Source organism: Camelina sativa, chromosome 9, assembly GCF_000633955.1.
Source record: "Camelina sativa cultivar DH55 chromosome 9, Cs, whole genome shotgun sequence".
Lineage (NCBI taxonomy): Eukaryota > Viridiplantae > Streptophyta > Magnoliopsida > Brassicales > Brassicaceae > Camelina > Camelina sativa.
In genome coordinates this window covers 24,595,129-24,609,434 of record NC_025693.1, presented here as the reverse complement: position 1 = coordinate 24,609,434, position 14,306 = coordinate 24,595,129, and the positions used below count along the sequence as shown (strand labels likewise).

The 14,306-nt window shown below is 34.8% G+C and overlaps 2 protein-coding genes across 4 annotated transcripts in view; both read right to left on the bottom strand.

Annotated features, from left to right (window-relative positions):
• LOC104712085 (GATA transcription factor 8-like) overlaps window positions 1-1,151 on the bottom strand; it is a 3,452-nt gene extending 2,301 nt beyond the window's left edge. Inside the window, exons 1-2 of the mRNA XM_010428900.2 lie at window positions 913-1,151; window positions 11-276 (exon numbers count right to left, since the gene is read on the bottom strand). Of these exons, the coding sequence (XP_010427202.1) occupies window positions 11-244 (234 nt within the window). The 5' untranslated portion in view covers window positions 245-276; window positions 913-1,151. The remainder of the gene's footprint in view (window positions 1-10; window positions 277-912) is intronic.
• LOC104712084 (protein ENHANCED DISEASE RESISTANCE 2-like) lies at window positions 7,980-12,311 on the bottom strand. Of its 3 annotated transcripts, none has more exons than XM_010428897.1 (16): window positions 12,099-12,311; window positions 11,846-12,015; window positions 11,585-11,659; window positions 11,436-11,489; window positions 11,277-11,342; window positions 10,968-11,190; window positions 10,853-10,899; window positions 10,678-10,778; window positions 10,335-10,495; window positions 10,177-10,248; window positions 9,630-10,075; window positions 9,322-9,549; window positions 9,058-9,210; window positions 8,734-8,973; window positions 8,552-8,653; window positions 7,980-8,456 (listed from the first exon to the last, which is right to left on the bottom strand). In XM_010428897.1, the coding sequence occupies exons 2-16, from the start codon at window positions 11,996-11,998 to the stop codon at window positions 8,367-8,369; spliced, it is 2,211 nt and encodes a 736-aa protein (XP_010427199.1). In that variant the 5' UTR covers window positions 11,999-12,015; window positions 12,099-12,311; the 3' UTR covers window positions 7,980-8,366. The 3 variants fall into 3 exon arrangements, with proteins under 3 accessions (XP_010427199.1, XP_019085712.1, XP_010427200.1); XM_019230167.1 differs by having other exon boundaries at window positions 11,846-12,012; XM_010428898.1 differs by having other exon boundaries at window positions 11,846-12,002.

Below are 14,306 nucleotides of genomic sequence, written 5' to 3'. Positions count from 1 at the left end.
AAGGACTAACCGGAACATAGAGCTCAGGGGATGAATCGGAGTTGGTGGTGGTGTTGGAAGAGAAGAGAGGGTCGGAAGCGGCGGGCCAGGTGTCCTGATGAGAGGTCCAGATGGTAGGGAAAGAGTCGGAGTCACCTATGCCGAAACCGACATCGATATCTCCACCGGGGAAATCCATGAGGTCATCCATGTTGTCAAAGAAGTTGCCACAATCAAGATCCTCAGGGAAGCTTTGTCCAATCATCTTCGTCTTACAATTATTGCTGCAAACCTTAGCTGGAGGGAGAAGAAACAAATTGATATATAAAAAATAATGAGGAGATGGGCTTTAATATGTGAATGAATGAGATATATAGAGAGAGAGAGAGAGAGAGAGAGAGATAGAGGAAAATGACAAGAGTTTGAACAGGAGAAGTTTCTAATGAGTTATGTTTATGTCTGAAAAGTTTTGAAAATTTGAACCAAATTTTGGAACCACCTTAAAAATCAAAAATTTTGAAAAATAAACATGCTTTGGCCCACCTTTTCTGATTTTTTTTTTTTTTTGCTTAATAGTAATAATGAGGACCATTCTGTATATACAAATTCAATCAAAAATAGACTTAAAGGGTCCTAAAAAGTCAAAAGAAACACCGTTAATTAAGCATTCTTGGGTTATCTTTTCTTCTAGAATTTGTTGTGTGAAAATGAAGGATAAAAAAAAAAAAAAAAGTAACACTACAAAAAACTTCAGTTACAAAAACAGAGTGTTAAATTCAAGATTGGTTAGAAAGAAAATGGCTCCACCGACACTTCTTGAATTATGCAAAAAAACATCAAGATTCCTAAAAAATCCATTACAATTCCGAGAATTCTACAAAACAAAAGCAAAAGCCAAAATGAACAATGAGAAGGAGGAGGAGGAAATCAAACCTCTGTTCTTAGTGCTGTGCAGATCGTATGAGAAGAGAGAGAGAGAGAGAGAGAGAAAAGGTATCAAATTTGAGAATATAAGAAGAGAGAGAGAGAGAGAGAGAGAGAGAGAGAGAGAGAGAGAGATTGCTTAGAAAGGAAAAAAAAGGAGTAGGAGTGGGGAGAAGTGAAGAGTGATTGATTGGGAAAAATATAGGGGGGGGGGGTTTGAGTAATGGAGAGAGCAATGGCTTCTCTCTTATTATTATAAAGAGTTAGGTGTGAGAAACTCTTCTTCTCTCTCTCTCTCTCTTCTTCTTTTGCTAGCTGTATTTTACCATTCCTTACCCTGTCTTCATGTGGAAGTCTCTTTCCTCCTCTCTCTCTCTCTCTCTCTCCAAAATAAACATTTCATAATTTTATTTTATTTTTTTATAAAAAATATCATAATCTCACACCTCTCCCCTCATGTGGGTTCCATTTCTCATTGAGACTTTACCAAAGATGATTTATTCACAAACCTTGCTTAGCTGTACCAAAAGTTGTTTTTGTTTTAAGAAAAGCAATGGTTTTAAGTAAAATCTCATTAAAGCAAAAAAATTCGTTTAAATTAAAGTTTTACATACATCACCTTCACCTTCTCTCATCTATATCAACAAAGCTCATTTATCCCATGCTTCTAGGTTCAATTTCTTGACCCAAAAAGAGAAAATTTGTTATTTAAGTAAAGAGTTGACGTAATTAGAAGTAAATACGGATTCTTATTTCTTAAGATAAAAGTTAATACTAAGATTTTTAACGCGTATAATTCTTGTAGAGTTCTCTAGTCATGGTTTTGCTCCTACCGTATATGAATAAGAAAAGTCAATGAGATAATGGGAAGGTGAAATGGCACGAAGGAAAAAAAATATATACGACGTTTACGCGTACATGTAATTCCAGTTTTATTATTATTGTTTTGTTTATCTGATTTTATTCTTTCTTTTTTTTTTTTTTGTTAGTTTTCTTCCCATTGTTTTAGAGCCTTTTTAGGCCGTGCCTTAGATAGACTACGTGTTGCAAAGTAAAAGTATGTATAGACTTTTTCTCAAATACATGTTAGTATGTTACCATTTTTTTCTTGTCAAATTACATAAAAGTCTATTACTCATAGGCTTAAGGAAACATGACTCCACTCTCTATCTTTCTTTGTTTTACTACAAAAAAAGTAAAGCTTCTTAGTTTTATATTATTTCTTAGTGTACTAGATTTCGCGATTGGAATATTTTAGGCCTGGGCAATCGGTTTTTTCGGGTTAATCGGTTCGGTTTTTTCGGTTTTTCAAATTCTCGGTTATTAAAAAAAGCTGCCGAATTAAACTGAATTAAATTTCGGTTCGGGTTATTCGGTTCGATTATCATCTTTAAAATCTGTTCCGAACCGAACCGAATCAGTAACCGAACTACCAAAATAATTCCGCCGATCAGTTTGACTTTTCTCTCACAATCGGCGCCGATAACCAAATTTTTCGGTTTTCTCGGTTCGGTTTACTCCGAATGCCCAGACCTAGAATATTTTATGTTCTTATAATCATAAAATGTAGTGCTCTTCCCATTAGCATCTTGCAGCATTTTGTTAGAATAAGTACAACCCATCGAGCACAAAAAAAACTTCCTTGTGAGTTTTGAACCAAATAAAATAGTTTTATCATGAATATTTGCCCCTCGGACGATGTTTGTATGCTCAAGTGGCAAATATTTCTTTTATATCTGACTATGGCCTTAAATATTTCCTAATTATATTAACTTAATCACTAATTAAGCATATCAGTGAAGTTTTAACAAATTAAATTTAGTTGTTTAGTTTTTACTTTGTTTTCATTATAGTTAGCTAAAAAAGTCAGGCAGTATATAGATGAACCTAAATTAAACCCTATATATAAAGAAGAGTTGATCATTTTCTTGTTAAGCTATCTTGAAAATGAATAAAGTGATTATAAATTGATCTAATCATATTTTTCTGGTAGATATCATCATAAGAATTTTTTTCTAAGTCTCTTAGTCTTACTGAACAATGATGATACAACAAATTATGAAAATAATCGGATAAACTTAATAGGTTAACAATTTAAAACAAAAAATTAATATAATAAGTTTGTGGAGAACAACACTGCATGCAGTCACCAAAAATCGAAGACACAATGAATTCAAATCCAAAGAACTCCACATTCTTAGACATATCTAATGAGTTTTTCTTTGAGATTATCCTATATCACCATTTTTTTAGACTAACTTCAACCATACCCTTAGCTTCCTTACTTCAAACACACTCTTTCCTAAAGAAATACAAAATTTTAAATAAAACACATGATCTACCTATTTAATTTAATGCTGATTTTCTAAGGCTCTACTTTTTTCACTTTCTTTTCTTTTATTTTTTTTTTCTTCCTTTTTTAGTGTAGATTTGCAGTAACTAACTTGGACATCACTCCATACACGATCACTTTCTTCTGAAAGACTTCTCTCCCCATTACTCTCCAAATGACAAAAAGCTATACGAAGGTGTTACTTTTTTATAATAATATGTTATGTATATATCGTATCTCGTCAATGGTTGTATGTTGAGATCACTTCATGCATTATAGCAAAATAATGTAGTATTAAGTGTTTTTTTATTCAGTGTCATGCTTATTATGCTATCAAAAATGTTGAAGCTCGCCTATGGTTGGGGCCAAAAATGTTCGTATAACTTCCGGCATAAAAAGAAAAGGTACTCCCTTATGTGTGTCTTCGATCATTAAACTTAAATTGATTAAGACATCTCAACAAATATTGATTAAAACGAGTAGATTTGTACAGGAAACCTTAGTTTCATTAACCAAATAAAGTTTTAGGTTCCAATAAAATAACTCAAACGCATATGTACGTATATTTTTTTTATATACGAAAACGCCATATATGAGTTTGGTAAGACTTTTGCTTTAAACCGGAATATATTCATCATATAAAAAAATAGAAAAAATAATAAATCCAGATTTACTGAAAGAACTATAAAACCCTAAACTATTATATTAGCATAATTTTACGCTTTGTATTAGGAAAAGGCTAAAAACCTCAAAAGATTACTTTCTAATGATCTCAACAAGTACACATGATGACTAAATAAAAGTTACAACTTAAATGTGTCCATATCACACACTTAAATTTGCCACCTCTATGGATCTAATATCACAAGAGTAATACAACAAATCCGTGACACATAATTTATTTATATAGTTAGCTATAGTAATAATTAATGATGATGATCGATGATACAGAAATGTTGGCGGAGTAGGAGGTAGTAAATTAATCATTATTACGTACGGTTGACCGTATAATTATTTTGATAACGTATAATATACGATTTATGCGCGCGGACCGTATGCGTATCTAGTCGGTGGAGGGGATTAAGCATGTGCACACAGAGAGAACAGGTGAGAAGAAGAAGAGGGCGCGGGTGGTGACTTGCGAGCAAGTAAGTGCCCATGTTTTCTTTAGGACCCACTCTTTGTCTAAAATACGTGAGAAGATACGATTGGGATTGTCTCCACGCTCATTTTTAAAAAAAAACTTGTTTAGGTCGATTATATTAAACTAATTTAACTAAACTAAAAGTAGGAGATTAATAGAGAATGCGAGCAATTTGAAAAAATCATTCAAGCAATCACGTGGTTTTGCCTCGGGATCGGTTCTCTTACTTCTGACAAATGAATATTTCTAAGTGGAAACGAATTAGCATCTAACACGTGTCCAACAATCTCCACGTTAGATCATGTGACGTTGTGGGTCCTAGTAGTGTGCGAGCTCTCTACTAGCTCCTCTCCTTTGGAGAAGGGAGAGAGAGGAAGCGACTCACTCACTCACTCGATCGGGGGGGTACGAATGAATGAATATTGAATACGACGACATGTCTCTCTTCTACTCCAAAACAAAGTCCTAGGATCAACGGATCGATTCGGTTATGAATTATTGCACTAATACTCTATCATCATATCCACATGCACTGCTTTTTTTGTTTTGGAATACACAACTTTTTTTTTATTATCCGATTTGTATATATTCATTTATTTTGATGTGATTTGGACTATTCATGAACCTCTCTCAATTTTTTTTTTTTTTGTATAAAGCAGTTTGTCAGCAATTCTTCACATGGTATTTGAACTAAAGACACCAAAATACTTACATTTGTATTTTTTTTGTTGGTCTAGACCAAAATCAATTTTTCTATAGAAAAGTTGTTTAGTTATATAGTCCCTTCAACTTGGGTTTATTAACTTAAGAAGATAAGACTCTGCCAATTACTTTTACTCGAAAGTTTAGTTTCAGATAATCAAACTCGATAAAAGGTAAAATTATTACAGTCAGCCGGGATCACTGTTAGGCCAATGTTTATAGGGAGATCAGATGAAGTGTTCTTAGGCTCTTTAAAAATGAAAATAATTGAATAGTGGATTTAAGATCAGACTCATTGATCTTATTCTAGAATTGTTCTTGGGTCTGATCTTGTGTGACATGTATCTCTTGGATTGGTTGAGAATATATGGAATAAATTTGGACATTAATCTATGTATTAATTAAATAAAATGTTTGTCTTGTTTAATTAATTAAGTAATATGTTTGTTTGTTTTTTAAAAAAATTTTATTTACAATGTTTTTTTTTGTTTCATAAAAATATGGCATTGTATTTTGAATTTTAGTAAAAGTTATATAAGTTTGCAATTAAAATGTTATTTTATAAATTTTTATAATTGTAATATGTTTAAGAATATTAATAAACATTATATTATTAAATAGTATTAAACATTCTTAAATTTTTTATTAAACATTAATCTATGTATTTATTAAACATTCTTGAATTTCTATAAAAATATTATATTATTAAATATTAAGATCTTAAACATGTTCTCCCAATAACTAACTTTTTAACAAAAATTCTTAACTACTAATTTTACATTATTTTCACAATATTTATACTCTAAGAACACCTTAAACTGATCTTCCTATAAACATGCCCTTATGTCGTTTCTTTATTATTATTTTTTTATTTTTATATAATATCGGGATCTAAATGTTGATAGTTATACACAGTAAAGACATTAGTATAAATCACTAGACGATTTAGTTTAGTTTCGATATAATACAGTATAATATAAAAAATGTTCAGATGTAACACACAATACTTTTCAAAAACACTTGAAGATCTCAAATGCGTCGATATTTTTGAGACTGCATCGTACAACCTGTAGTCAAACAAAAATGAAAAATATTGATTTACGAAAGAAGAAAAAACAAACACGGAGAATCGAACCATCAACATGATCTTTCCCATATGGATTGACATCAAACCAATTGAGCTCAATAATTTTGCTAGTGAATTAGCAGTTCATTGCTCGCTATATATTGTCACCGGAAGACAATTCACTCGATTAAATGTTTTTTATTCATGAAATAGAAGACTCACTGTTGATATTCATATGTAACATTCGCGAAGGACGGTGATGGAACTTTCCTTACACCATTTTCTGATACAGCTAGCTATTTGACTTGATGTTAGATTGTTAGTTTACAATCTTTCGCCACATAATCACAAATATAGATGACCTGTCATCAAATTTTCATACATGTATTATTTATCTTTTTTTTTTCCTTTCTATATTCTCATAATTTGAAAGGTTGAGAGCACGTTTGAAAATGACACCAAAAATTCGAGAAACAAAAAAAAAAAATCAACCAATTGATAAAAAAAAAAGAGCCTATGGGCGAACCTCAGCTCGACGTGAAAAGAAAATATAAATCGTTGACAACGCTTAATAGTGTTGAGTCGAGTACGTATCGAACTTCTGAAATCGGTACTTGTATGATATATCACGTGCAAAACAGATAATCATGAAAACATGAAATAAAACAAAAAACAACAAACTCTTTTCAGCAATGTCGACTCTCTCTTGGTTACCAATTTGATGAATTTAGGTGACAAATAAGCGAACAAAACAGCAAAGCAAAAGTAACACAAACAGGTTTTACTCACCAATTTAAAGCAGTTTGTCAGCAATTCAGTCTTGTGATTTTTTTTTTTTTTGGACACTTGCATTGTAGTACAATTATATATCCACTAGCTAGCGCTATTCTACGAGGTTTGTCTTGGTGTTTTTTTCAACACGTAGTTAATATGTTCACATCTTATTTATATGCTTTCTTTGAGCCTTCGTTTGATTCATTTGAAATGTGAATACTTTGTATTTGGGATTACCGGTAATAAGTAATAACGGACGCGCTTTTTTCGCTTTTTCTTTTTGGGTATGTAAATCTGTGCTGGTGAGTCATTTCAACGTTATATGAGTTGTGGTTGACCAAATGACTAAATTGATTTCTTCATAGCATGTTTAGAGTTTAGTGTCCGGAGACGAACTTCTTGCTACTTTCGGACGCAAAAAATTATGATGCATGGAAGAGGTGGAATCATCCGTCACTGCTTGGAGTGAATGTATGCTACATTAAATCTGGCGGTTGTGGATGATGATAGATCATTGATCAGTAAAATGTTGAAAATGAAATGATGATTGAACAACATGCATAAAAAAAAAGAGATACATGTTGTAATGCTAAACTTGAAAACCGTACGAACTTGTATATACACACGATTGGTAAAAAATGGTATAATTGTAGAAAAATAAAAATAAAAACAGAGAAAATATGTAATTTTGTCAGAAATATTACAAGATGATACATAGTCAAAAAGATCTTGACTGAAAGGATATACATAGAAAAACAAATATGGTTTCTTTTACTTAGAAAATGAAAATAAAAAGCAAACGGGAAAAAATAAATAATAAACTAGGAAAACAAAACAGAGGAATAGTTTAGAGATGTGTCGGTGCCGACAAATGAACCGGAGAAACCTGTATCCCATTGAAAGAGACCTCCTTTGCTTTCGGAGGCACGCAACGCTATTCAACCCCACAGTTTCTTATTCATTAATCACAGTCACTCACTCTATAATAATATGGGTATGTAGTCCCAGACTTCCAATATCAATTTAAACTTTATATATATTTTCTTATTACACTCTTGTCAAATTGAGAAAGAAAAAAGAATCGTACACTTCGATCGGACCACTTACGTCTAAGCTACGTGATTGTATTTTGTATAAAAACCTATTACAATGTAGTAGGGTTTAACGATCAATCAAAGGAAGAGCTGTTAACTGTTGCGCAAGTAACTTCTTCCTCTGTTTTCTTATATCTGCATAATACTGAAATGAAGCGCTCTTGTGGAGTTTTCAATCTTATCAACAAGTTTATTTATTCAACATTGGATCAGACACCGCAGGGAATCAAACTACTGATCCTTTTCTATACGAGTTGACATGAAAAGGTAAAAGAAACACAGCTTTTTCAAAGAAACAAAAGTCGAAAACGTCCTCTGCTCCTGCCCATATTTTTTGTTCTTAGGGATGTCTCATCTTTCTTTTACAGACTTTGAGACATCAAGATAGTTGAGTCGACATGTTCCTATTAACAGTTCTGGTAGTTCCTCTGCTGTATTTGCCTGCATGATTCGTGTTGAAAGCGATCATTATGTGATCCATAAACAGAACAAAACATCTTATTAAAACTTAAAAAACATTGTTCTGTTTTGGTTACCTGTATCAAAAACGCCATTTCTATAACCAAGTTGTTGAGATATCCAAGAACAAGATTGGTTACACCTCTTGCAACAGTTGAAGACCCAACATCAACACCAAGCTGATCCGAAGAAACAAAAGCATTATGGTGTTGTAACCGGATTAGTACATATACTGTGATTTTGATTCATGTTGTTTTACCTCTAAGTAGTTCTTGCCGCGGGTGTAACGAACTTCAAGCGCCTGACCAACCAGGCAAGCCTTCTTGCCAACACTTTGTTTCACAATCCATGAACCTTTTGAGATATGAGGGATTAGTTTAAAGCGCGAGTTGCGATAAGCATCATCACCATTCACAAAACTCTGTAACAAAGGATGCTCTTCCAATGGAGTTTTCAGCATATAGTACAATGCTAGACTGTACATTGCCGAACCAGGGACCTGATTTATACATTTTCTATTAGTTTTAAGTCTCTTGACTTTTATAAAATCAATGATTCTTTAGCATAGAAGCTCTTTATTCACCTGCATGTTTACAATGAAGAAAAATTCTGGACTGCCTTTTGCTGCATATTCCTGAACTAGACCACCTAGTCGTCCACCAAGATCATCTTCACGCTTATCCGAACTTATCCAGTCTGCTCCAATCATTTGCATCAATGTGCCATTGGCCTTAACCTATCGTTTGATAAGTACCAACATCATCATCATCATCATATATGTTGAATGAGCATTTAAGATTCAATAAGAAGCGCAATCACACATTTATATAGCTAGAAAATGGATTACCTTTTGACGATCTTCTAGATAACTGTCCCCGCGAATCAAGAATGTGGATGGGTCCGCGGTAGACCAAGTACAAGGCAGAGTGAGACTTGAGTCTTTTTGAAGTGTGGCTCCATAGAAGAATGTGTTATTTTCTTCCAAACCCACCTCTTGTAAGTCCATATAGCCTTTCTTATTAATGGCTAGATCTTGAAGTTTCTTGACAATACCAGATGGTGTTGGTATCTTGAGCTATATATAACACACACATACAACTTTGAAATTAGTTTGATCTACAGACTACAAGCAAAAGGGGTTAAGCAGAAAATTACCTGATGTCCTTGAGTGTAAGGAGAGGTATCAATAAAGCTATCAAACTCTGTGGACTCGTTGGGCTCAGGAACGTCGAAAAACTCATCAGAAGCATCATTTAGGTCCATCAAACTATTGCGTGCTGAAGAAGGTTTATCCATTTCATCAGCCTTCATAGTCTCTTGATATACGTCTTTGGCCTCTGTTTTAAGGGGATAAGTGTTGATTTTGGGCAAGCAGGGTTTGGTTACCATGAACTCCCCTGACACGAACTCAGAGAAGCTGTGTCCTTGTCTCGCTTTAAACATTTCGCGTAACGCTGCAACCCTCTCAACCACACGGATGGTTATGGATCTTGCAGAAGATGGCCTCATGTATAAGTTCCAGCTTCTCCAGTCAATGGCTACCATATGCTTCACTAGTGAATGTTTCCCTTTGTTCACTGGAGTCACCACGTAACCACCACCTACATTTTGATGTCCCATAGATTCTATTTAGACCCCTTGTAACTTTTGATAAGGCATTCTAATGAAAAACCAAATTAGGATTTGAAGTAAGAAACTTTACTTTTGACACAAGCACGAACGTATCCCTTCTTTGGTGGGCACTTCTTGTGATAGACAGAGTGGCAAAGTATCACTGTGATATTCAAAGTGAAGAAGGTTATAAACCCTAAAACTCAACGAATCAAGAAAACCCAAGAACCTTATCAAGAAATATCATACCATATGTTCCATCTTCTTCTCTTCGCCAGTAGCGTCGCAGCAATAAGTCTCTTCGATTCAGGCCCCATGGCAGCCAATCACTATATAACTGCAGATTGATTATATCTGTGTGTCCATCAAGATGCTCCACCACACTGCCTTTGTAGAAACAGAAGTCCCATCTGCAAGAAATCCACCAAACTTTCAATCTCTTAATATATTTATCATAATTAACCATGTAAACCCTAAGACGAAAACCATATGAATCTAGCGAGTTAAAGCATCTATAGTGGCCGACATGGAAACGCAGTAAGTGATCAGACTCTATCTAATAGGACAAGTTCTTAAAAGTAATAGAGCTTACTCTGATCTTAACGGACCGAGAGACATTAACGTATTGAAAATATCCTCTGAGGTACCTTCAATGACCCCAACCGCCATTATTGCGGCATGATCTTCCCAATGCTGCAAGAGGTTTCAGCTAAATTAGATAAGTCAGAAACAAATTATGATTCACCTTATGAGGAAATAAACATTACCCTTCCGCGGGAATCCCAGTCTTTAGCTTCTTTGAAAAGGCGTAAACCTGAAATTTAAAAAAGCTCGGTAAGGCCAGCGGTTTCTTGAGTCGCAAGAAAGATGGTATTTTCTTACCGTTTTGGCATCCGAAGATTTTCCATGGAGAAGGTGCAATGACATCAGATGCTACCGTTTCGACATTCAATGATGATGACGAGTAATTCGTCGATGAGTGATTCGTCGATGAATAATTTGTCCAGTCCACAGAAATTTTGCGGCGTGACCTCTTTGATACATCAAGCTTCACGAGTCCCTTCTCAGCATGGGATACAAATTCGCAATCCGGAAGCGGAAACCCCTATAGAAACATAACATTCAATGTATATATAAGAGTCTCTCAAATCTTATATATCTATAGATCAACATGAAGGAGCGTTTTAAAACCTTTTGTGAAGCATCTTGTAATGATCGGATCCATTTGGCTGCTTCTTCAGGACTACTTGCTCCCAACTGTTCAAGTTCAGAAACAAAAAAGACCTAACTGGATTATTACGACAAACAGAAGCTGGAGACGATGTAATAGACAAAACTTGCCAAACAAACCTTAAGTTGATCCAAGTGGTTTGAAGTGTTGTAAAGCGTGAATATGAAAAGGATCTGAAACAACACCATTAAGAAAAATACTAATCAATAAACTTCTGCAAAATACAGAAATTGTAGATTCATCTTAATTAGTATCTAAAAATCAGTACCTTCCTATGGAAACTTTCTCTTCCATTGTCAGTGACACGAATACAACAATCTAAAGATGCTCTTCTGTCAGGTTCCTACACAGAAACAAAACCATAAGAACATTAAGTTTCTGGTTTTCCCTTCATCGAATGACTCCTTCGTTTACTAAATTATGTAGACGTTACATCTTTACGCAATCATTAGACATAAACAAAATGTATATATCCCACGAAACGAATGAAAATATTTTTTAAAAAATCAAAAAGAAAAAGGAAACAAACCTCATTGTGATCAGATGGAACAGATTTAAAGCTTGTAAGGGTGTTGTCGACAAGCAAGAAATAGCGTTTACGGGAAAATTGAAGGCCAAAACGGTTATGTCGGATGGTGTAAAGCCAACCTTCCATTCTTCCGTCGGTTTGAGACACTCCCATTTCTCTACAAATACCTTCTTTTTTTTTTTACTTAGTTTTTATTTTATTTATATCAAATGATTAAAAATTATACTACAAAGTTCATCAGAAAATACTTTACCACTTGCAATGCTTCTTCTCCGTTTTACGAATATATATTCAAGAGCACAAAACGTAGTTGCCTCGTAACTTGAAGCGATTCTCTGATTCCACCGAAGCGAAACAGAGAATCAAAAGTGTGGAAGATCAGTTATAAAGAAAAGTTTTTGTTTTCGTTACTATATTTTGTTTTTCTCTCAATCAAGAGAGAAAAACAAACAATTTTTTTGTTCTCTCTTTTTTATTTTTTTGATGGCCGTCACGTTTCGTTTTGGTTATTAAACTTTAACTTGGTTGGTTAAAAATTGCTTGCTATTTGTGAGAGGTTAAAATGGTTGGCGCTTCTTGTCTTGGACTTTAAATTCTATAATTAGCTTCTTCCTTTTTTTTGCTATTCGCTATGCCTTGTCTAAAATTTTATTCTTGGACCGACTAGTCGAATCATTATCGATATAATCAGATTCTACATTGGAGAGCAACAAGTAACCCAAGAACAATAATTACACTACTAAGTTAGTATATCTAGGCCTGGGCAATCGGCCAAAATCGTTTAAACTGAACCGAATAAACCGACGATTTCGGTTTTCGGTACCGAACCGATTTACTGTTATAAACCGATCGGCGGATTTATAATTAGAGTTCGGTTATCGGTTCGGTTCGGTTCGGCAGACGATAACCGATCGGTTTTCTCGGTTAAAGGAAACACCATATAAAAGACAAAACCCTATATTTTTTAAAGCATCTATGTTTTCTAATCTCTTCCGCCTCTCTTCACAAAGAAACCCTCTTCTTCCTCCTCCTTTTACTTCCTCTTCTTTGTTCTTCTTACCACTTGAAGCCATCGTTTCAATCCTTCTTCTTTGTTCTTCTTGTACCACAAATGGATATTGAGCAGACTCACGTCCAACCCGATTACATAGCCGAAGAATTGGCACCCAAGGTATGCATCTCACATGGTCTCGAACCTCTCTTATTGTGTCATTTATTGATTCAGTTAGTGATTTATTGATTCAGTTTGTGATTTACTTCTCTTTTTCTTTCGTAGATCTGTAGTTTGCGCCTGTGGACTATAGCATGACCTTGTCCTTCCAGTCCAACAATTGGATCTCATCTCGAAGATAGAAAGGGAAGTTTACCGTCGCCTTTGCTGTCATCGTGGTTCGCATCGCCGTCGCCGTTCCTGCCGCTGGCTCACCATGAGCAATGTATCGAAAACCCTAATTGTTAATGTGCTGGGCCTGTCATTTTGTTTATTGTAAAATTTTGTTAATTGGGTTTCTAACCAGTTTGTATTTAGATTTGTTTTTTTTGAGCCCATTAACTTTATTTTGGTGTATTTCGGTTAATATTAACCGAAATAGAAAATATATCGGTTCAATTTGGAATTGATTTAAAACTCGAAAACCGACCCGAATAACCCGATTACCGAATAACCCGAACCGAAATTTAATTCGGGTTATTTCGGTAAGATTTTTAGATAACCGAAATTTCAAAAAACCGATTAAACCGAACCGTTTAACCCGTTTAAACCGAATGCCCAGGCCTACATTATTATGAACCAAAACTTGTTCTTCTCTTTTCCAAAACACGTTTTCATTACTTGGCTAGTGGCAAGACACAGGTTGAGCAAGAGAGACAGGCTCATTAGATGGGGAGAGGCGGTTCCCTCGGTGTGCCTTTTATGTGGGCTGCATGATGAGACCAAACAACATTTATTCTTTGACTGTAGGTTCATGGCGGAGGTGTGGAAATATTTTTACTCAAAGTCAAGGGCAAGGGTTATATATCCCTCCCTCCGCTATTGTTTCAGGATGGACTGAGGTGGATGAGGAACCCGTCTAGAGACATCAATGTGGCAATCATACTAATACTCGCTTATCAAGCCTCGATTTATATACTCTGAAAAGAAAGGAACTCACGACTGCATACTACAACTTTGAGGATCCCGAGTGTCGTCATTGATGGAGCCTTTCTCAAGAAGTCAGAGAGCGGGAAGCGTTTTGAGTCCCCAAGGAGACTCCCTTCTCATGACTTGGTTTGGTACTTTTCACAACTAATGCGCTCTGGGGTGTAAGGTGTTGGTTTGGTTTGTTGGCCGGACCGAATATATTTGCTGCCTAAAGCAAAACTGCCCATTAACAAACCGAAATAGAATTAAATTTGGCTAAAGTCTGCTTGAGGACTCGAACCCGACACCCATGATGCTTTTAACATAGACTTAGCCACTGTA

Coding starts and splice junctions, on each gene's coding strand:
- LOC104712084 (XM_010428897.1), bottom strand. CDS start 11,998: ATGGGAGTGTCTCAAACCGACGGAAGAATGGAAGGTTGGCTTTACACC. Junction 11,490..11,584: donor GAGAAAGTTTCCATAGGAAG/GTACTGATTTTT, acceptor GTGTTGTTTCAG/ATCCTTTTCATATTCACGCT. Junction 10,496..10,677: donor CTCGGTCCGTTAAGATCAGA/GTAAGCTCTATT, acceptor GATTTCTTGCAG/ATGGGACTTCTGTTTCTACA.